The 24,010-nt window shown below is 35.3% G+C and overlaps 4 protein-coding genes across 5 annotated transcripts; all 4 read right to left on the bottom strand.

Moving 5' to 3' along the window:
- Window positions 1-327: 327 nt before the first annotated feature.
- LOC122040839 lies at window positions 328-3,248 on the bottom strand. Of its 2 annotated transcripts, none has more exons than XM_042600293.1 (2): window positions 3,065-3,248; window positions 328-1,153 (listed from the first exon to the last, which is right to left on the bottom strand). In XM_042600293.1, the coding sequence occupies exon 2, from the start codon at window positions 1,137-1,139 to the stop codon at window positions 645-647; it is 495 nt and encodes a 164-aa protein (XP_042456227.1). In that variant the 5' UTR covers window positions 1,140-1,153; window positions 3,065-3,248; the 3' UTR covers window positions 328-644. The 2 variants fall into 2 exon arrangements, with proteins under 2 accessions (XP_042456227.1, XP_042456226.1); XM_042600292.1 differs by lacking the exon at window positions 3,065-3,248 and adding an exon at window positions 1,711-2,025.
- Window positions 3,249-7,114: 3,866 nt separating this feature from the next.
- On the bottom strand, window positions 7,115-10,214 carry LOC122040838 (THO complex subunit 4A-like). The gene is made up of 5 exons (XM_042600291.1): window positions 9,908-10,214; window positions 9,663-9,812; window positions 8,697-8,765; window positions 8,426-8,610; window positions 7,115-7,514 (listed from the first exon to the last, which is right to left on the bottom strand). The coding sequence occupies exons 1-5, from the start codon at window positions 10,064-10,066 to the stop codon at window positions 7,358-7,360; spliced, it is 720 nt and encodes a 239-aa protein (XP_042456225.1). The 5' UTR covers window positions 10,067-10,214; the 3' UTR covers window positions 7,115-7,357.
- Window positions 10,215-11,625: 1,411 nt separating this feature from the next.
- On the bottom strand, window positions 11,626-13,590 carry LOC122040837 (actin-depolymerizing factor 7-like). The gene is made up of 3 exons (XM_042600290.1): window positions 13,433-13,590; window positions 12,173-12,438; window positions 11,626-12,093 (listed from the first exon to the last, which is right to left on the bottom strand). Exons 1-3 carry the CDS (start codon window positions 13,433-13,435, stop codon window positions 11,943-11,945), a joined length of 420 nt encoding a protein of 139 aa, XP_042456224.1. The 5' UTR covers window positions 13,436-13,590; the 3' UTR covers window positions 11,626-11,942.
- A 1,712-nt stretch (window positions 13,591-15,302) lies between these two features.
- Window positions 15,303-19,588, bottom strand: LOC122040836 (soluble inorganic pyrophosphatase 4-like). Its single transcript, XM_042600289.1, has 9 exons — window positions 19,407-19,588; window positions 17,612-17,753; window positions 17,491-17,519; window positions 17,133-17,198; window positions 16,952-17,059; window positions 16,655-16,720; window positions 16,406-16,526; window positions 15,996-16,077; window positions 15,303-15,654 (listed from the first exon to the last, which is right to left on the bottom strand). The coding sequence occupies exons 2-9, from the start codon at window positions 17,742-17,744 to the stop codon at window positions 15,612-15,614; spliced, it is 648 nt and encodes a 215-aa protein (XP_042456223.1). The 5' UTR covers window positions 17,745-17,753; window positions 19,407-19,588; the 3' UTR covers window positions 15,303-15,611.
- Window positions 19,589-24,010: the final 4,422 nt, after the last annotated feature.

Here is a 24,010-nt window from a genome sequence, read left to right as displayed (position 1 = left end):
GTAGATGTTAGAAAGCTTTCAAAATTGTGTTCCCATCAAATGTTGTTTCTTCAACTAAATTAACAAGTTTCTGTGACCAAGACACAAGTTTACATAATAATAAAGATGTCATGTATTAGAGCAGAAGTGCAGAACCAAACATTTCGTTTGGTCGATAAATAGGAATAATAGAACAAGTACTCCACATCTGAAACAAGCAACCCTTAAGCCGGCGATGGCAGCACAGTTTCTTAGATTTAGGTAGTAGAAATGACAAGAAACTAATCACCACTCTGCAATGATGTTGCAAACTCCATTGATACACAACATGGGATATAAGATGGAATGAAATCCTAGGTGGATCAAAGTTCAACAAGATTTTTTATGTACATATCAATATATCGATCATTTTAAATCACAGAAAAACTACAAAACTTTAAACAATACATATCTTCAGAACAACTCGATAACTATTTCATTTTAGCCAAAAGAAAAAGAGAAAAAGCAAACAACTTGGACAAGTCATTTCAAAAGACAAGAAAGAAACCTACAATTAAAATAAGCGATATATAATGTTTCAAAAAGAAAAAGGAACTGACAACTAGGTACAGATTGATGAACACTATGAGTTGTGGAATACCTTGATTAATTTTCTTCCAGAGATATCAGTTTGGTTTCTTTACATCAGCATCTTGACTATGGAACTTGTCAACTTTCTCTCCTTCCATGACTTTTTTTAATTCTTCTTGATACCCTTCTACAAAAGCTATCAGAGCATCTCTGTATGCTGATGCACGCGTCATATATATGTGCTGCAGAGCGGGTCTTAGGGTCTCCATTCCACCTCTAGCTGCAACAGCAAGATCTTCCAACATGGAAGGTTCTTTCTTGTCAAATGGACTACTTTGTCGATCAAATTCGTTATCATCAGCATTGTTCTTTTTGTAATCATTTGGCCTAAGATCAGGGCCAATGTCCCGCACCCAACTGGCAGCATAAAGCCTAGTTGCTTCCTTTAAAACATACCAGCGCTCTATCCATGTGAGCTTCCTACGTTTCTTGATATGTGGAGGATCAGGAAGAGATGACGGGAAAGCGATTTCCTTCAAATCATACCGAACGTAATCATACACTTTACGACATACCACCTTGAGCTTCATCCAGTATATCAGCCCTGTCAATTCAAATTAAGATGAACAAAATCATCCTAGAATAAATTGAAGACAAAATATTCAGAAATGCTTGCACTACACCAAATTGTTCATTTTTGAAAGATAATACATCGATATAATAAGATACAAGCAAACAAGAATCTAAAATATGGTGGCATTAACGTCACATGAGTTTGGAAGAGCATCACTGAATTTTGTTATCAAATAAACTTTAGATTTAATCGACCAAGTTGGACAATCATCTAAATCCAATCCTTGTCCCAAGAATAGATGCCAGCAGTCAATAAGTTCAACAATTTGGTAATTTTGACCAAAATCAGCAGAAGGATTCTTTCAATTTTTTTAAATTTGAATCAGACAGAAAGTTCAGGGATATCAAACAAAGTCTGGTTCACCCAAAAAAATGTAGAACTGGAAAATCAATCAAATCCAGTCCAATAAGGAAACTGGATTGGACCATATTTTCAATTAACAAAGTTCCATGAAGCAAGTAAATGAGATTGATTGCAAATAATTGCTTCAAGTTCAAAGTACAATTATAATTTTAACCTAAACTTACATTTCTCTCTCGTGTCCCTGTTTTAGCCACTTTGGTGCCACACTCTATCTCCCCAACCATCTGCTCACCTGTCTTCCAATCTAGCGAATTGTCAATTGTCAGAGCATCCACATCAACTATCCTATTCAAAAATTTTACCTTAAATTTTGAATAGGACAACTAAAAAACTTTTGCATCAACTACACTATCTATTCCCTAAATTTAGATTTGATGAATAGTGATTCTCTAAATTTAGGGAATGAAACTTCTACCATAAAAGTAAAATAATATTTCTTTTTCAATCTCTCTCCTTCCACTCATTCTTTTCAATCTCTCTCCTTCCACTCATTCCATAAATATAATAAAAAAAATAGAAGAACAAGAAGAAAATAATAAAAAATTAAAGATAATAGAAATTTTAGGATAGTTGATGTAGTGTGTAGTGAAAAGTGATTATCTAAATTTAATAAAGTGAGTTATTTATTCTAAATTTTAGATATAGTGATAAGGAAACTTATGTGGATGCTCTCATATCTCCAACTAGTAAAGAACAATGAGCATTCAGAGTCATTTGATGATCATCTATAGTGGTGATCTATGCTGCAAAAGGTTGGAACCGCCAACCTAGCGGCCCCCTCAACCCGGCCCCACAAGTATGAGAGGGAGTAAATCACGGTGAATACGGGCCCAGCTATGACATGGCGGTCTTAGGTGTTTAGCACGGACAGATATTGATGTTATCGCAATTGCTGCCGCAGACCCTCGACCTCTCGACTCATGCTGCAAGAATCCATGTCATAACCAGTTGATCCCGCCCGTGGGGGCATCTATAGTGGTGATCTATGAGTGTACAATGGCTAACTGTGCAGATGAACTGACTGTCGTGGCGCAACCAGTGGCAACTATGAAAGAAAATTAATTGTGTGTATATTGCAAATAATTTCCTTGTAGATATTTATGTTGTTGAAGACCAAATCAATCTAACATGCATAAAGGTAGAGCGATCTATCCCCTATTCAACATGGCATCAGAGCAACTCTGACATCCATAGCGGTGACAATTTCTTCTTCTTTGCCCCAGTCACTCTTCTTCGACATGGCCGAAAGCCTCTAACACAGGTAAGCTTCACAGATCAGTGTGTCTCACTACTATAAAAAAAAAACCAATAAATCCTCCTCCAGATAAGTCTGAGTTATCTTATCTGAATTCGCTTTACCTCTCTTGATGGGAAACAATCCATGACCGAATCAAGCATAAGAAAGGAAACAAATTTCAATAGGTAGGACTTGGAAGATCACTTTGAAATAATTCTCTACCAATCTTTTACTCAAACAAGCCATAATCGAATAAAACATAAGATACCATATACACTTTCCTTTTTGCCCTCGACAGAATGATTTGGTCGGTTCTACCCGAGTGGCTGCCGCCCTCGCTGAAACTCCATCAGGAACAAGGTCGCCAACCCTAGGAGAGGAGGGCAAGAGATCGAGGGAGAACTGAGAAGAGTTCGATTGAGGAAATCTCGAAGATACCAGAGGAGAAGAGTCACTTATTGGACTTATAGGGATGTAAATGAATGAAACGATTTGCGAGCTATTCGGAGTTCGATTTTGATAATTTTATCGAGCCGAGCTCGAGTTTAAGGATATTCGGCTCATGAACTCGCGAACATGTTCATTTATAGATTCGTGAATAAAAAAAAACGAGTCTTAAAACGAACCTTAAACCGAGTCTAAAAATGAGCTCTAAAACGAGCAAAAAAAAAAAAAAGAGCTCTAAAACGAGCCTTAAAATGAAGTTTAAAATGAATCAAAAAATGAGTTCTAAAACGAGCCCAAAATGAGCTCTAAATGAGCTTGAAAACGAGCCCGAACTCACTTAACGAGTTAGGCTCGTTAATTTTGATAATCAAGCTAATAACGAACCGAGTTCAAACTGTTCGCGAGCTTGATAATTCTAAAACGAGCCGAGCTCGAGCCTTGTGATAAAAGCTCGATTCGAACTTGAGCCGAGCTCGAGTCCGAATATAACTTAAACAAGCCGAGCTCGAGCTTAATACTGTTCGGCTCGATTCGACTCGTTTACATCTCTAGTCACTTAGGAGAGCAAGCGGCTCCAACCAACTCGAGTTAAACCTAATTCCTTGAACCGAATCACATTTAAATATGGTTCGTTAGCGGTTCAGTACAAACTCTTTCAATTGGATGCAACCTTTTAAGTCACGAAAACCAAGTTTAATTTATTTTTTTTTTGGCACATTACTTAATTCTAAATCAATTTGAGTCTAGCTCAAGAACCAATCAAATGATCTAACTAAATCAAAACCTAATTAAATATGATTACCTCAGCTAAATAACTGTAATTTTCGCAAAATTCCACTAATTAACGTTTGACATAATTAATAATGCGCTAAATAATGATTAAAAATACGACATGCTTTCTTCCTTTGGCCTCGACCAACTCAAGTCTCTCCAATGCTTAAAAAATACAACATTTTTTCTTTTCAAGTTTTTTACAAAAATTAACGAGACTAAAAATCTCTGATCTTTTTAAAGCTTTTCAAGTCCCAAGATATGGATTTTGAAATCATACAACAGAGTCTTTTTAGATCATATATAAAAAAAAAAATCATATATTTGGGTATTATAGAAAGGCACCCTCATATTAAACTAGATAACATCGAATCTTAAACGATCCATCGTACCTCGTAAAATTTCTAAATGACCACCAAAATAAATCAAAAAGTACTCACAAAAGACAATCTAAAAGCTCAACATCTGATGATTGCATATCTCATTCGAAGAAAACCATTACATCATAATTGAGGATCGAACAACAGATATCTAAGTGATAACTTGACATTCTTCCACTACATCATAACTCAGGGGCAAGAAAAATACCTATATGTGGCAAAAGGTGAAATCGCTCTCCCCTAACGTTCCTGCCGCACCCAACTCAAAATCATCACAAGAGAGGTAAATCACAACAACCGAGAGGACAAGTGGTGGTGGGATGAGTAACACAGGATTCAGGGATTTACACCCCGACAACCCTGCGACTCAATCTCGCGACCTCATGTGACAAACATACCATCACTTATCATCTCAGATGACCCATGGGGTCAAGAAAGACACCTATATGAATACATGAGTAGAGACTTCCTTTAAAAGTAAGTAGGACAACAAATTTGTTACAACGAAATAATGATCAAATCAGCACATGTTTTTTTAAAAAAAAAATATATCTTATGCCTTAATTACTTGACAATTAACTAACCTGATAAATCCCTTTATATAATCTATAAAAGCATAAAATAGTACCAACTTAAAGTCTAGAGTATCAATCTTAACGAGATAAATACCCTCCCTAATCATAATCACTTTTTCCCCCATCTTTTTACTACAATGAGCAATGAGCAGGGCTACCATTGAATGTAAATAGGAGGATAACGCTTATTTGAAAAAGTATGTTTGCTAAACCAAATCAAAATTAAAATAAAAATAGTTAGATGAATATTAACAAATTGAACACATATATTTTTAAATTTATTTATTTAATTTAACTAATTCTTCAAACTTATTCATTTAACACAAATAAACTATTAATATGCTCGCAAACATTCCATTAATTTACAAAATTAAGAATAACAAAATCTAAAATTAAGAATAAGGATATCTAATTCCCTTCCACATCATGGACACCAAGAATCCAATTGCTCAAAATAAGTCATCCCGATAGGCATATTGCAATTGCAGATCTTATTACTACAAGTCATCTTTGCAACAAAAGATCAAATACGAAATCTTCACCTTCTTAACAGCCCCTCGAAGACAGCCACTCACTTTGAAAGGGAACAAAAAACATTTATCCTAATACAGCAACCCTTCATGTGAGAAAGATGAGGCACTCAGGCGAAATATTTTCACACCGGTTAAGAATTGACCCGGACCTAGTGTAGCAAACACTAGTGTATGTATCAACTGCGTCAATCCATGAAATTTATTACAAGTAATTGTTGTCCGTAACTATACAGGATCCCGTTAATTGTTCCGAGTTAGGTAGAGCCTACCTAACCTGGGAACATGCAATGAGGGTCTGCGGCCTTCTTTCACAACACAAGTAATAGTCACTCAGTGACTAAATAGTCAATTCTAGGAATGAAACTGGTTTTCTCAAACTTTGGCATAACTTAGCTTGCTTTATAGAAACGAAAAATACCAAATTAAATGCAAAAAACAATTGTCCTAGTAAAAATTCCATAGTACCATCAGACTATTTGAATTACCATGGTCTGATGTAAACGTGATGTATCATACCACATGATTAGATGAGCTTAAAAGTAGCTGCTTAGCAAAAATATATATGTTTAACCCACCAACACATGGTGTAACCACTTGTTAAACTCGAGTAATTGTACTAGACACATGGAACTATATAATTCCTGAAACAACATAATAATAATGCATGAATAATTGTACAAGCTAGATTTGCACTAAACCCACGTTCATCCCTCGATGTGGTGCTGATCAGATTGGTTCTAGCATGTTAAAAGAAGGCACCATGAACAAGGTTGTATCCCATTCACACCTCTACACAGCTAATCGCTTGTTACCATATAGGCACGGCCGCAGCATGTGCAGTTTTAAAAAAAAAAGTCTTGATAAATCAGCTCAGAAATTGAACTATACTCCTTTGCTGTACTTGGCATATGATACAATTACACCAAGGCATGACCAAAATGTTGAGACGAACTTACGAACTATTTGAGCAGGATTGAACGTACATTTATTTCCAGAAGGGAAAGCCTCATCTGTCAATATACCTTTCATCTATCTTCTATGTATTGATAGCATGAGGTGCTTCCCAGTAATTTGTAAGATCTTTGTATATCCATAAGCAGCAAAAAAATACTTAGTTCCTTATACCACTATGATAATAAAAAAAAATCCCCAGCACCCAAACTGCCCAAGCTGACCAATTGCAGAAGCAGCATGCATTTGCACTGATGTTCTACAACGAGTCCAAGAAAAGACCACTGTGGTTAACAGTTTTAGAAGCTTACAGAATTGTGGAGCAAAGGAAGAAACCTCGTGTGAACCTTTGATTGCCCAAAGAAACCCCAAATACCACAAAAGGCTGCAAGCTTAAAAAGAAACTTCAAGAATGGTATATTAAAATTAGATCACCCACGAAGCAAGGGATTATCCACTGACCTGTCAAAACCAAATGGCACAATGGTCAGCAAATAAACATTGTGACTTTGTTCTAATCACAATAAAGAATTGCATATGAAACTTACTGCATATCCTTATTCTTCCAGCAGCAGCAACACAACTTCAGACATGGGATGTATGTTCCAGAGGGAAGTCAGTCTAACCGCACTAGTGCCAAAGCCGCAAATATAAAGAAATAGAAGACTGTTGACTAACCAAACGAAATGATGACTAGGCCATGCACCAGATGTTCACTTTAATCCAGGTACTAGTAGGAAGTTCACACCAAAACAAATAACAAAGCGAAAATGAAAGCCTAAAATCTCAGAGTACTTAAACAGTACTATCTTCCATTAGCTACATTATACATGTTTGCAGAATAGATATTGATGTGGAGCAGGATCTGCATGCAATGGTTGCAACAGTGGTATGCTGAAGAAGCCAATAAGGACTATTCAATTGGTTTGCATCGCTTCTGAGTGATACTTATCCAAATCAGCATCAAGTGCATCAGCAGAAACTGGTTCACCACGACCTTTACCTCGTCCACGTCCCCGACCTCTTCCACGGCCACCAGCTCGTGGCCATCCTGCAGAACCCCTAATTGTACCACTGCAGCAAAATACATAAACAAGTTATCAAAAGGCAGAGCTATATACATTAACTAGAAAGTGACACAATTTTAGGAAATAGAACACATTAGATTTGACAGATACACATTTAGCTCATTAAGGCAGCAGAGTTAGATCAAGACAACTTACACTAGACACCATGAGAAACTAATTTCGTCCACATATAATATCCATTTTATGATTGTAGTAAAAAATATAGTAACTATTAATTTACATTTTCCTAGGAGCTAACACTCTTAGGGCAGACGATAGTAGTATCTACATGATATTATGTGTTGAATTGAGTGACTAACTCTGAAATATACCATATTGCCATACTTCAATGATATACAGCATTGATAACATAGGAAAGAACAAAAGAGAAAAAAAAATGATATAACAATACAATAGAGAGACTAATCAGAACCTAATTAGAAATAGGACACCATAACAAATATAAATATATGGAATCTGACATCTTTAATCAAGGTCAATCTAACACAGATAGCAAATAGATTCTCACGCATACATCAACAAAGAAAATACAAACATCCATACACTTTTGGCCAGCACAATTGGCAAGAACAAAAGTTTACATGATTGCATTAATGTATGACACACAAATATAGAATAAATGGAACTTGACAACTTTAAGGTATGGATCATATATGCATATAAGAAATAGATGCTTGATGTAAGACAAGGAATAAGAAAATTAAAAATAGAAATGCATTTTCACCAACAAAATTGGCTATTAAGAAAGTCTAAAATGATTGCACCAACTGATGTAGAAAACATATACCAATAAGAAACAGGTAAAAGCATGAAATCCAATGATGAACAATAAGAACATAGCCAAATAAACAATTGCAAATAACAGGCATGCATCTCTAAAAGCAAGACAAAGTCAACCTTCTTAAACCACCAATAGGATTTCCCATGACACCATTGGAGGGTTGAGGAACAACAGCTGGTGTTGGAATATTTGTCCCAATAATTTCTATATTCATTGGTTTTCCATCAAGCAGCACATTGTTGTACCTTTTTACAGCTGCCAAAGCATCAGTCCGCTTTGCAAAAACTACTTCAGCCGTTCCCTTCAATTATTTAGTTAAGAGATTAAGATGAGGACATAAAATATATACAATGGCACTAAAAAACCACATTCTAGCTGAGTAACTACCTTAGACCTTCCACTTCTATCATAATTAATAGAATAGCGCTTGATATCCCCAACCTCTGAAAAAAGTTCCTGGAAATATCAAATATCATTGTAAGCACGGGCAAAACAAAGATAGCTACTCAAAGACAACAGAAAAACAAAACAAAAATCACACAAATACATGGAAGAAATAGTAATAGTATTCCGAACACACATTCAAAAATATATTAATATATATTTTTACACCAAAAAAGATCTTAGATCAAATAAGAAAATTTAGTAAGAACTACCAGTTATATGATCATCAATAAAAATGTTAATATAGATACAAACATCTTCTTTGAACCAGAATGATTTAACTTATGAGTATTATGAAACAAACATAGAGACAAAGCTGCCATATATGATCATATTAAGATCAGAACTAAAAATGAGAAGTGTGTTCCATGTGTGCATGTAGGCATGCTCTTAGAAGCAGCTGCAAAGTTCATTAAAGTAATTTAATAAGTTTAATACAAATTTAATTGCAGTTTTTGCAAAATTTGATGGTTGGGCCTTAGGAAAACAATATTTAAATAACAAGTAGAACAGAAGATTTCGACTATAAACTAAATTTTTTTTTGCATAATTTAAATCTAATTTTAAATTGTTTCTTCCTTCTTACTTTTTTGTAACATCTTATTATCAAGTTCAGAGTTATTAAATTTCAGCCCTCTTTTCTCTTAAAGAAATATTTGTTTACAAGAATTGCGAAGAACCTGGATAGAAACACTAGTAAAACACATTCATTGTGTAAACTCTGTAATAGAATGAACAGATCCACTCTATATATAAATTTTGTATTACTAGTAGGAGAGAAGAAGGCGTTAAAAAAAACCTCCCTTTTCTTTTTAAAAAATCAACATGTGCTAGATTTCCAGTTCAAAATGCCAACTACAGAGATCAAGAAAATACAAGAAAAAAATACTAAATGTGGGAGAAGAGAACCTTGATGTCCTCGTTCGAGACCCCATATTCCAGATTGGAAATATATAGCTTTGTTCCGGTCTCTATGGAGGACGCCTTCGCCGTTGGAACAGGAAACCCGCCTGGCGGAGCCGCCGAGTACATGTCGTGCTGCCACGCCGATTCAGGAGCCTGGGATCGCAGATCAAGTGAGAAACCCACGGACGGTTCCATCGGATCGGAAGGGAACACTGATCCGGCAGCTGGGGGAAAATCTACGAGCATACCTTCCCAACAGAGTAGGGGGCGGATCGGTTTGTCGCTCGGTTGGGGAAGCGGCGGGAAGGACCAGGGCCGGAGCCACGGCCCCGTCCACGGCCTCCACCGTTAGTCTTCTTGTTGTTTTTGATGATGTCGTCGAGGGACATGTCAAGGGCGCCCGACATCTTCGATGATCCACAATAAACGGCGGCGGCAGCGGCAGACTCTCCCAGAGTGGATCTCAGAAGACGAAGCAGTGAGAAGCGAGACGTAGAGGGGAGGCGGCGCCGAAGAGGGTAGGGTTTCGAGGAAAGTGGGGAATCAAAAACCTATGGCGTTGCCCAGTTAAGGTACTTTATCAAGTCCGCATTTCGATTAATTTAGTCAAAAGTCAAAATTGCGACCGACGACCCCTTTTTTTTCTCTTTTCGAGAGATGATAATTAAAAAAAAAACAGTTTAATATTTTCATATATATGAGAGATGATATGTTACGCTGTTGCACCTAATATTATTGTTTTTTTTACACCTTTTAACCTAAATATTATATCTTAATTTTTTTTAAAAAAATAACAATCTAGTGTTATAATACGGTTTAATTATTAAAATATGCTAGAGTAAATTATCTGAATATTTTAGAGTAAAAATAAAGATAACCCTTATTACTTTTTTTGTTAAAAAGAAAAAAATTGCGCTGATATTGCTTATCTAAAATATACTCTAATTTTAAATTATAGTAGCTACTCTAATATATTAATTAAATAGTATTTTAATCCAATATAATTAAAATTATTATTATATCAAAATATTTTTATCAATTATCAAAAATATTGTAACTTAATTTAAATTAATTTAACGAAGATGATTTTGATTCTGTTTAAGAAATATTAATAAGTTAGTAAAATAATTTTTTTTCTCGATGAAAATAATATAAGCACCTTTTAATTTTTACTCAAATTATATTACAACTTTTAAAAATGACTATTACAATTTTATAAAATTTTAAATATTTCTTAAAAAAAAATATAAAATTGATGAAAATTAAAAAATTTAAAAGTTATTGTGCAATATATTTTTCTAAAAAAAATAATAGAGTGTAAAGTGATATAAATTTAAAAGATTTTTAAAAATATATAAATACAATAATTTTGATCAAATTTTATTATATAAAAATATAAAATGACTTTTAAATGTATTATTTATTTACTTTCAAACTTTGAAAAAAAAATGACTACTTAATATATACCAATTTTAAATCAGTTGTTTATTTTTAGAATATAAATTTTATAAAAAAAAAATGCATAGCAATCATTGACTTGGAAGCATGTTAAATATGGAAATTACATGATAAATTCTTACATTAGATTTTTGGTAAATATTTAAATTTCTAATTTTCTAAAAAATATATTTTAATATTTATTCTAAACTACAGGGTCCATCAACAACGTCATTCTTTCATAATTCACTTACAAGAACTAGAAACCATCAGGCTTGATTTCACAATTGAGACTAGAAAAACACAGCTCAATGGCATGCCCTTGAGATTTTGGCAACTCTTGTACTAATACAGAAACTTGCCATATTCAAAGAAAATCGAATCAAGAATAAAATCAACATGACCACAACTTGAAACTCATTCATCTGTGACATCCTATTTCCTAGAAAAAGGAGGCATTTGGGTCAAGTGTCAAGAGTAAAGTCATTAATCCCCCCAGGGACATTGCGGAGTTTACTCGGATGGTAGATTTGCATCACAAGAGTAAAGTCATTAATAAGAGTGACTACATTTGTTGCCATACAACAAAATGTCGAATACCATTAGCTTTCAAACACAAGAACATGATTAGATGCTAATGCAATGAGTACCAAGTACAAAATAGACAACAGCAAAGTAGAAATGGGAAGATACTTTGAATAGTTTCTATTTAGTAATGCCAACCACATGCTCACATGATATCTAGGGAACTAACCTTCCCTTGGGAGTTACGAATATTCCAGCAGAACCACACCAAATAATAGAGAACAACCTGACAGCGTAAACTAGAGGCGCACAGCCGTATGCTCAATTTGCGCGGCCTCTTATGACATCAAGGCCCATCTCAGTAGGATCAGTTGCTTGTAACTCGACCTGAATGCCATCAAGCTCTCTCTTGAACCTCTCTTTTGAGCTTGCATAAAGCATCTTGCTTCTCACCCTTGATGTGTCGGGGGACCTTTAGTATCAAACAGAAGGGAAAGGTGAAGTTGTTGTCTGGGTTAAGCCAACTAAAGAAAGAAGAAGAAAAAGTTTACCATGCGATGAAAAAAATTTTGCTCTTTTGTAAATTCTCTTCAGTCACAAAGTCAAAATCATATATAGCGTATCTACATTCATTTTCAGGGAGGTTGGCAGTAAAGTCATCATAGGTCAAGTTGGGTTCACCAAGCTTCTCTACAAGAATCTCCTTCTGCTTCTCCTCAATCTTATAGATTATGAATCGGTAGGTCCGCTTTGCTTTCAGCTCCAAGAACTTCAACTTGCAGTCATCATTCACTGCCATTCCTGATACTGCATTGGCCTGCCATATCAAAATGCAAAAAGTCATATTAGCAAATCAGATGCATTCATCAACAGGCATACCTTAATCCTGGGGGGAGGAGAAGGATCAACACAGAGGGGTTGATTAAGTCCAGTATACACAGATTAGTTTGTTTACTCAATACAAGTGTGACCAAGGGACCATATTCGCATATTTATGAGGGAGACATCATACTAATAAGTGTGTTAGTTGTTACCTCGCATCCAGTGGAAATTTTGTTCCATCAACGAAACCTCTAGGAACATAAGCTCCTGTTAAACTCAAACAAAAATTGCAGGTATATCTTAACCAGGTTGACAAAGCACATGTTGAATACTATGGACTATGGATTCATTGACAGGGATTCAGTAGCATAAGTAATGTAACTTCCTAAGCCATCCCCCATGTAGACCAAAGAAAAAAAATGTAACTTCATAAGAGGTCACACACACAACGATAAGAACAAAATTGGCAAAGGAAAAGCATAGTTCATCTGCTAATATGAACGAATAAGACATGAGAAATGAACCTCATATCCCTATTTAAATAATTCTTGCACGACAAACTAATATGTCAGATCCATGAATTTAACGATCACCATGAGTAAAATGAGTATATACAAAGAACAGAATGAGAAAACACCCGTGAAGGATCCGAAATTTTAAACATTCAATTAACCTAAGCAGCAGCTATGGAGAATGAAGAGGGTCAAGTCACTAAAATCTACAAGCAATGATCAGCGGAACCGTCTACCGGAGCTCCACAAGTCAACCGTCATAAAATAAGCAGCATGTTTCACATCCAAACCCTAGCCAAACGAAGTCAAACAGACCAGCTAAACGCGAAATCAGATCCCAAATTAAGGAAATGAGCAACTAAAGGACGATCGGACACGGGCAGGTTGATAAAGTAGGGCAGATTGGTCGATCACACGAAGAAACGTAAACCGCAGGAACCCTAGCATCGAAGTGATCGAAAAAAGCGGAGAGGGTACCATTTCGGCGGCGTAGGCGGCGAGGCCGATCGGAGCGGAGAGACCAGCGGAGGAAAGCTAGGAGGGCTCGTGGCACGGGGCTCCTAAATCGGAGACAGGCGGTGCGGTAGATAAAGAGGAAATGAAAGCGGCGTGTGAGGACGACGGTGGAGGTGCTCATATTCTCTTCTTCCTTTCCAACTTTTAACGGCCGTCACGGTCTCACGGAGGCACCGACGCACGAGAGCTTCGTCCAGTTGCAAGTTACAACAAGGCACGTCTCCCGGTAAACTCTTACGCCGTCAAGTAACGACGTTATCCCCCCTTAAGGATAGAGCTGCTTAGTTCCCACGCGCAGGCCACGCACGGAGACCGAGCTGTGTTCTTTATTCTGCTGGTCTGAAGCATGTCCCTCAAATATTATGTTTCTTTAGGAAAATTAAAAATGAAATAAATGGTTGCCGAAATATATTTTTAAAGGGATAAAATTATTATTATTATTATTTCATTTAATTTATGTCGATTAATTTCAGGAGGACTGATCGATCGTCAAAATACATCAGCCAATGTTCATAATGAACGGATCATCAATCTAACATTTTTAGATCGTTAAGAAAAATTTAACCGTTATTTTATAAAATTAAAATTTGATTAAAAACATATTTTATCGCTACAGTCCCATGTCAAAATGATATTTGTTCTGAACAGTATACGAGGAAGGGCAATGTGCATTTTATACGAAGAAAATAGTTAAAAAGACCAGTATGGCCCTGGGTTCTTATACTTGCTATTGCATGCTGCATGGTTTCCCACCTCAAAGGCACTAGTGTTGTACAGCTCGACCTTGTGCTAAGGGAACATGCGAACACGATGGAGGAGCGTCGTGAGTAGTGATCGGGTACGAACGAGCAATTTGTTCCTTTAAAAAGTTTGGGTGAAGGATTAAAATAGTGATGGGCTAAGAACGGTCTGAAAAATGGGCTCCTGTCCACGTTGCAGAAAGTCGGTATCTCTATCCATTTATTTTTAAAAAATAAATTATAGATAATTATTAATCTTAAATAATTGAATAATATATGAGAAAGGATAAACATTCAATTACTAACTAAAACTTAATTTCCAAATCTTATACTGATAATATCATCATACTCTAGTCAATTATCCGTCTAAGAGGATGCTCATACCTCGTCCATAAGGAGTCATGATGTAGAGAATCATGGTCCGACCTAATGACGCCACCATGGTCCGACCTAATGTTCCCATGAGAATACCTAATTAATTAGAGGAGAATAGATATATTATAATGAGATAAAAGATCAAGTCATTGGACTATCGATTATAAATTGATCTCATGCCATGCCTCCCTTAATATAATCTAGATACATACTATACTATGAAAGATATCTTGAAGAATGTAATCATCTTTTCACGAGTCCGGCCCAACATGGAAATGGAGTTAATAAGAACCAGGTTAAGCTCGACTGAGTTTTTTTAAAAAAATATTTTATTTTAAAATTACTAAATAATAAAAAAAATATTTTTAAACTTAATTAAGTATAATTTTAAGAAAGATTTTGTTATATGTGTTTTTTTAATAATGACCTAAACAAAATAATATAAAAAGACTCATCTGACCGAATCCAAATAACCTATTCTTCGCATTGTTTTATTAAACAATAATGAATCTTATAAAATAAAATATAGATGGATAAAAATTAATTAGTAATAATAAAATAAAATTTATTTAAATATAAATAATAATATAATAAAAGAGAGAACCTAATAACACATAAATATTCATATAATCTATCCTATTTAATAAGATAAGGCTTAATTGGTATAATGATTGCAAAATATAATTCGAACAGTCGTATTGTATCAGATGTTAACATGTATGAAATAATATTTTATATAAATAATTAGTATCGTTAAATGTCTCTGGTAATTCACAGAATGCAAACAAAAACAGTAGTAAATTAACAGTAGGAAATTTAACAATAGCCATTGATAACATGCTCCGATCAACAGGGAGCCTCCGCTTAAGAAACTAGTGCTTGTTTGGCCTCAAGACAGACATTTGAATCTTTCACAAGCTAAATTCATATGTATATATAATAATCTGATAGCAGTATACTAGTAGTTTGACTGCAAACGCCCGTGTCCCCAGATGGCCAGATCCATCCATGCTTCATGACCCGCTCTACCTCCTCAGGCTTTCCACAATGTAACTCGCATAAAGATCCCTGCAAATACAGAAGGGATAGATATGATTTATGCAAACACATCAAATCCAATTGCAATAAAAGATATCAATAGAGAGGCAACGTTGTTTGAGTAGTAATTTGTTCTTGGACCCGTTACAGCACAACCATTGGAAACAAATTTCCTTGTGCTGTTCCAAGAGTGGCAGATAAAACAACTATAGCTTGCAGTTCATCTTCTAATGTATCTAGTTTGAGGGTAAGAAACATTTTATACATTATGAAATTGAAATTACCAAATTTTAGATAAGTCTCTTTTCAGGCAGGTCTTGCAATACAATTTGGGAAGATTTATTTAACATAGAAAATGACAAAATACTTACATGGAACGTTGGATTGCCTTGGTTGCTGCTGATGCATCGAGGAAGTCATCTACAGCCACATCCTTGTTTTCATTTTTCTTATCTGATTTCCGAAGGCTAAGAAGCACAACGCTTGTGTCACACAATTCATAACTCCAAAAGTGCCTTTCCTATTTGTTGCAAGGTCTACCTTTAGTAACTTGGTTGAACAAGTTAGTATGGAAAGTGGAAAGATCCTTTCACCTTGGAAGGATCTTTTGCTAGCAATTAGTAGGTGTATGTGTCATTTGCTAGCAGTTAGCAAGAGCATGTACACTGCCCTTTCAATGTGAGATAAATGATCAATGAATTTTGTGTCACAAGGACTTAGTCACCAGATGTGGTTAACAAATTGTTGTATATAAAATGCATTTGCCAATATATGAGGATACAATCTTCAAAGAAACGCCTAATCTCAGCTAAACGATGCGGTGGGAGCTCCTTGATATCATTAAAATGCTTGTACTCGGGATCATCAGCACAGACAGCAATAATCTTATCGTCTTTCTCCCCCTGTTTCAAACAACTCAGACCAATCAACAACTGTCAAATAACCACGGTAGAATATGAAGCTTTATGAGATTCTTTGAATAGTCTGGCATAAAATAAAGGAATCCAGCTTATTTGTGAGTAGACGAAACCTGATCAATCATAGGCATCAAACCTATTGCTTTAGCTCGAAGAAAGCATCCTGGAAGTATTGGTTCCTGTTAAATAAGCACAAGCAACAACCATTTTTAGAAAGTTTCACTTGATGAACCAAATAATAAAAAAATGGAGGAAAAAACAAGGAGAAATAATTAGAATAAAAGATCTATATGAATCAGAGTTCTATTTCATTTTCAAGTATTAATGATGATGAATTGTATGGTTCAAACACTTCAAATACATTCAGGTGCAGGCATCAAAATGTATTGTAGAATCTTTGGACAACAAACCTGCATAATGACCAACACATCCATGGGATCACTATCTTCACAAAGAGTGCGAGGGATGAAACCATAGTTGTGAGGATACACAACTGATGAATAAAGAACACGGTCCACCTATAGCAGTAAAACAAGTACCAAAATTAACAGTAGAAAAAATTAAGGAAAAATAATAAATTTTCATACACACCTTTATCAGACCAGTTTTCTTGTCAAGTTCATATTTCACTTTGCTTCCTCTACTTATCTCCACTACCTGCAAGAATTTTTGTTGCTTGTTCTTAACACAGATACAAGTAGACTTCTCACTCCCATGACAATAATCTCCACAAAATTCATATATTATATAAAACTCTAATGCATTAAAATGTTTAAATTACCATTTTTTTTTTTAGAAGAAGTACAAGGTAAACATGTTAACCTGGTTAGATGCAATATATTCATGCCAAAATAAAAATAATAAATAAATAGTTAAAGTTACTAACTGTACTTTTCTAATATTCCAATGGCAATCGAGAATTCTTTTGAGAAAAAGTATGGATTCTTACACAGTTGAATATTGTAGGGGCACCTGGACCTGCATGCAGCATCCATGTTCAATAAACATTTGAATTAACAAGGAAAAGAATGAAAAACGCTACATTATGAAACTTAGATTACTATCCTCACCTATTTCAAGATCATGCCAAGGATGTGCTGCAACAGATCTTCTTGTCATGGATGAAAGTATTCGTTCGTTGAGAGGTGGATGAGAGAGTTTCAAATCAGAAGACTTGGTTGCCACTTCAAGAGTTGGTGCCATAGTGATAGACTAAAAACCAAACAAGGATGTTAGTAACAAAACTGCATCTGAGAATGTAATGCTTGAAACGATGAAAACAACATTGCAGGCTATGAATGAAAGGTGAGAAACATATTCCATTGCAGATTAGACGATTTAGGTAAGTTAAGGAACGGATTGCAAGTACAAAACTACAAAGAAAATAGAGTTAATTGAGACCATAATTTCTATCCACATAAATTAACATCTTGTAGCAACTATTTCCAATTAGGTATCAATGGACAAGGCCTACCTGTGACATGACCAAAGGCATGGCAAGCGCAATACCGTGCACATGCGTCACGCTTCGTAGGCCCAGGCCCAAAATGGATCATGCCTAACCTAACCCGACATAGATTAGACTCAAATTCAGTTTAGTCCATTCTTTTTATATATAAAAGATAAAGAATTAATTATTAATATAAATAATTTTATAAATTTAACAAATTACCATTTCTAAAAGAATTTATTTTATTTTCTTTATTTAAATTCTATTTTTATTCTTTTAAATAAATCACCCACGAGATCTGAGCTGGCATGACCTAAGGCGCACAAGCCCAAGCTCGGTGGATGAACATGTCATGCCAAGCACAGCCCATTTTCAAACCCCGATTTGACAAGAAAAAAAAAACAAAAAGAAACTGATCGGACCGAACTGTGCTTAGCCGAGGCAGCTCTATTTCCAATATTATGATTTTGAATGCATTCTATTATAATATTAGCAACCTAATCAAATTGGCACAATTCACCCTTCCATCCACATTATCTCTCAATTATCATGATTTATCTCTCAAGATGGTTCTCGGGCGGGGGTATTGCCATTTTTTTCATTTTTCACTAAAATGGACTAATTAGGAGTCAGCCATATACGTGTCATGCTAGGTTGAGCATGATGAACATGATACCAACTGTCACTGGAGAAAAAAAAATATTCTAAGAGTTTAGAAAAGAAAAAGAGGGAAATTATAAATAGAAAAAGACAAAAAAAATAATTATTATATTTTTTTTAGAAAGGTAGATAAAAAGATGCTCAGCCAAAACAGAGAACTTAGTTTAGCTCAGAAAACCTATTTTCTAATCAAAGCTATATCAGACCTACAAATGTTATATTAAAGTTTACATTTCTGCATAATAAATACAGTATCAAAATTATTTCCCCATTTTTTTACTATATATATCATATTTTTCCTATTCTGTATCAGCCCTGACACTCATGCCGCATAAACCCATGCCCCCCGGCTCGACCAACGGACCAGGTCGAGTCGAGATTGGCTCAACCATTTAAGAAACGGGCTATGTCAGGTACGGACCAGCCGGACTAGATTAGGTTTGGTCGCCGGCGGCGTGATCGATCCGTTAACATCTTCCGGAGAGATCTCGGAAATAATATTAACCAACGAAAGACAGACACTTCCAAATATTCTAGATTCCTCTGCAGAAAGCCTATTCTACTGCGAAGAAATCAGCAACGTAGATGAGATTTAAACCGACACAGGCTCTCTCTCGCACATTGGAGAGCCGAACTCAGTCCCTAACAGATCCGATCTCATACGAGAAGCAAAAAAAACTGGAATCGAAAAGCAGTAAGCAGAACCACAAAAGTAGATCCATGATCTCCGGAGAAAGGCGTAAGAAAAAAGATACCTGTAAACGCCAACAGAAGAGCCGCTACACCTCCCAGATCTCCGCGAAACGAAGGCCGAAGGAAGGAGACACGAGAAACCTAGAAACGAGATCGGTAGCAGGGTAGAGAAAGGCGAGGTTGGGTCTGCCTTCCCGCTCCTTTCCGCTCCTACTTATTATCAAGCACATCCTTGCGGATCGGAATCAGCACACCCGAGATGCCTTTTCTTCCGCACTCGACGTGGCGCTTTGCCACTGCCCAGATGCCCTGGGGACCCATCTTCGGTCACGACGAGTTGGCTTTCGGCAGCAGGCCCAAGCATGACCGTTCGATCCGACCCGAGGCCATCGTGATCCGTGCAAGAGTTCTCAACTGACGGTGCCGCAGACCCAGCGCATCGCTTGGACGCCACGCTCACTCAAGTGTCGGTTCAGAGAGGGAACCCCAGTGGGTCCCTTAAAGCGGAGACCAATCCAGCTGTCAGAAACACATATTTCTTGTTTGAAATTATATTGATTTTAGAACTTCATTGCTCACGTGGGCGTCGTGAGCAGGCAAGAACTTTCTCTTTTTTAAATAAATATTTCTTTGACGATAAAATGGAACAAGGAACTTATCGAGTCAGATCACATTAAGCTCTAACTTTAGAGACTGCAACGTTACAAAGGAAGGTATTATAAAATAGCTTCCAGGCTAAGCAATCATAGTGAATATTCAGTTAATTTAATTTATAAATTAATTAAAAATTAATTTAATATTAACTAACCAAATTAAATTAAAATTTTATTAAAATTAAATTAACAGAATCACATTAAAAATTAATTATTTCAGTTAGTACTAAATTAATCAAATTTATTTTAAAAATAATAAATATATATATATATATATATAATTAATACAGCTCACCTTTAATCATCGTTACAGTTTGTATTTTCTGGCCCTTAGAATTCATTATTATACGAATTAGTAAAACTGCGATCTTTCTAGAAGCATTTAGAAGAAGATAATTGGGCGACTGGTCTTTAAGTTGAACCGTTCGTAATGCATATGGATCGACCGCCCACCGCCGGGAATTGATCAACTGAAATGGAATGGAATGCAAATTGAAATTTGGACGGCGGCTGTGTCGACGCATGAGAGTGAAACCACGTTTTTAACATTTTGTTGGCTTAGTCTACGTGGGACCAGTGGTTGTTGCAGGATTACAATTGTGATTAAAATAATATCGTATCAATAAATTCCTAATTAAATAAACGTTGATGAAATTAATGTGCGCCTTAAGTCTATAGCAAATAGGGGATTTTATCTACTTGGGGAATAAAACGGCACTCTAAACTAGTTTAGGTGAAAATATTTTACTGATCCTTTCAGTCATGAATAAATCATCGGTCAATAAATGGATTGAATGGATTGATACGCGTGTTATCCGGAGATCCGATGAGCAGGATGAGAGTAGGGTAGTAAATATAATAGTTTATGTAGATTTTTAAATTTACTAAAGATATATATTATTTTTTTATTTATCAAATGACGTATTTTTTTATACTATTTTTCTCATTCTACTCTCCTAATAAATGTTTCTCTATCATTTCTCTCTCAACATCTATTCTCTTTTCTCTCCTCTTTTGTCTTTCCTTTTTTTTACATGCCGATTCTTCTAAAAATATTTTAATACCACTGAGAGTCAAAATAAATAATTGATAGCATATTTGAACTCCTTACAACCCGGAAATCTATAAGAACTAAAATGGGTGAAATCAGAGTTCTCTAAGTCTATCAGTGAATTTTGACCAAAATTCATTAATGGACCTAAAGAATTCCGATTACACTCACTCCAGTTCTTGTAAATTTATGGAGTTACAAGAAGTTCAAATATGTTATCCATTGTATTTCGACTTCTCGAGAGTGTTAAAATATAATAATAAAGAATCGTCAAAATTCTCTACATTGAGCTTGATATGGAAGCATATCATGCCCAACGCGGACCTGATATAGAATCATATTATGCCCAGTATGGAAAATTTTGATGATTATTCTATATTGCATTTTAATACTTCTACAAAGCTGAAATAAACAATGAATAGCATATTTGAACTTCTTGCAACCCCAGAAATCCATTGGAAATGAAATGGATGCAATCAGAGCTCTCTAAGTCCATCAATGAGTTTCAGTTAAAACCTACTGATGGACCTAGAGAGCTTCAATTGCACTTATTTCAATTTCTATATATTTCTCGGGTTCAAATATGGTATCTATTATTTATTTTATATTCTCAGGGGTGTTAAAATATTTTTAGAAGAATCGGCGTGTAAAAGAGAAGAAAGAAAAAAGAGGGGATGAAAGAGAATAGATGTTACATGCATAAGAGAAAAGAGAAGAGAGATAAATTATAGAAAATAGTCAAATTTGTCAGGAGAGTAGAATGGGAAGAACACTGCAAAAAGGTATGTCCTTTGGTAAATAATAAAGTAACATGCGCCTTATGGTAAATTCGAAAACTTACATACACCTTTTGGTAAATTATCGTAGTAAATAAAGTTGAGTCGAGCCGAGCTTTGGGATGTTCAAGCATGTTTGATAAGGCAACCGAGCCAAACTGAGCCAAGTTTAAAATCAACCAAGCCTTTAAAATAATTGTTGAAATTTGACTTAGTTTATTTTTTATGAGCTTAAACTTGTTTGAAGCTTGGTTTAAACTTGGTTTGTTTAGATGTTATTGAGCTTTCAATTCAAGCTTGACTTAAGCTTAGTTCGATCTTGGTTCGTTTAGATATTATTGAGCTCTTAATTCAAGTCATTTGATTGTTTAAAACTTTTACTTATTTGATTGGTTATTTAACTTGATAATTCAAACTTATTGATTTATTTTAGTTTTTATTTATTTAACATATTGACAAGAGTTTTATTAATAAACATGGTTCGTGAATATTGTTCACGAACGTTGTCCACGAACATTATTCACGAATGTTATCCATGAACATTGTTCATGAACGTTGTTCACGAACATTAACAAGTTGAACACATATGTGTTCAAGCTTGTTTATTTAGTTTAACGAGTTATTTAAGTTTTTTTATTTAATTGATTTTGTGTATATTGATCGAATATAAATAAGCTCTTACCAAGTTGAACACCAAACTTATTTATGAATGTTTGGTTCATTATAGCCCTAGATGAGAGGACTTGAAAAACACTTCAACAAAAAGTTAGAATGACGCTGAGGAGGGATCCCGAAAAACCGCTCCGACACTCAAGTTAGATGAAGAATGAAATTAGAGGAGGAAGAAGAAGAAAGAGAGAGCTTAGTGGAGCTGAAGATAGTCCCTTTACACTTACCTTCTTTGGGGTTTATATAGTTGTCATCTCCACATCAGACGTTGTATTCTCCTTCATCATCCTCGTAATACAATATATCGGTTTTGTCATATCCATGTCAGGCGATGGATCTAAAGATGAAGCTAGGGTCAACACCTGAAGGGATTGTGTTAGAATTTGAGGGATGTCCAAAAGCAATCGTCTTACGATTTTTCTATTTATTTGATAAGTATATATTCACTATTTGAGTGTATATTATATGTTTGATTGTCTTAAACTAATTTACTGAATATCCGTAATATAATTTATAGCATGAGAGAATTTATGATTGGATCACAACTAGTGATTATCTCTACATGTACAATTATGAATATATTAAAATTTTCCTAGTCGTCGAATTGATGTATTCGGACACCATCAATTTTGTAAGATTAGCACGGGTTATACTCCTTAGTTCGACTAAGCAGCTATTTTCTCATTGGCTGGAGATATTGGGATATCGAGAGTTAAACGTGGATACTGGTTATGGTAACTAGTTCATTGGAGTAACTTGTTGTAAGACTTCATATGACATACATATATATAGATATGACTGTGAAGTTCTTACTACAGTACGAGTGTAAATTTCCTTTGACTTTAGGTATATAAGTCATCTTGGTTATAGAGACTTATACTTTGACATCTTAAGCAGCATCACATTGAGGTGTGAACCTGGGATGATTGGGTATAAGTTGAAGTGCCTGAAGGTGTTTGGATAGCCCGCAGAGGATTCACCGCTCCTTGCGAGGAAACGTATACCCTATAACCACTCATTAGGATTATTACTCAAAGTCTTTGGCCAAAGCATCACATGTTAAGAGTACGAGACTCTTGTATACATATACGAGTAATTTGAATCCGGAGAACGAGGAAGTATTACTTGGGCTAGGTGTGACGTAGTCAGCCTAGTGGGGACAAGACACATAGATCATGTCCTAAATCAAGTGGGTATAAGACGAGTGAAAGAAATGAGACACGACTCATTGTAGCTGTTGAAGGGTTTTAAAATTAATTCTAAGATCAACTATAATTTTTCGTCTAATTGGGAATCATGATGTACTACTAGGTGTCACTCATGATCGTTCTATAATTAAGTAGTTAATTATGGATGACCAAAATAAACCGAGAAGCTATTGGGTCACACGCATTAACGAGTCTCTAAAAGACGTAAAACAAGTTAAAGAATAAGATTCTTACATCAAGAGATAAATATTTGGTTGAACCATACATAAGACAAATATGGAAATATTTTCGAATTGGAAGTGCGGATGG

The sequence above is a fragment of the Zingiber officinale genome, chromosome 2A (genome assembly GCF_018446385.1).
Source record: "Zingiber officinale cultivar Zhangliang chromosome 2A, Zo_v1.1, whole genome shotgun sequence".
In the NCBI taxonomy this organism is placed as follows: Eukaryota; Viridiplantae; Streptophyta; class Magnoliopsida; order Zingiberales; family Zingiberaceae; genus Zingiber; species Zingiber officinale.
This window is presented reverse-complemented; position numbering and strand designations above follow the sequence as displayed.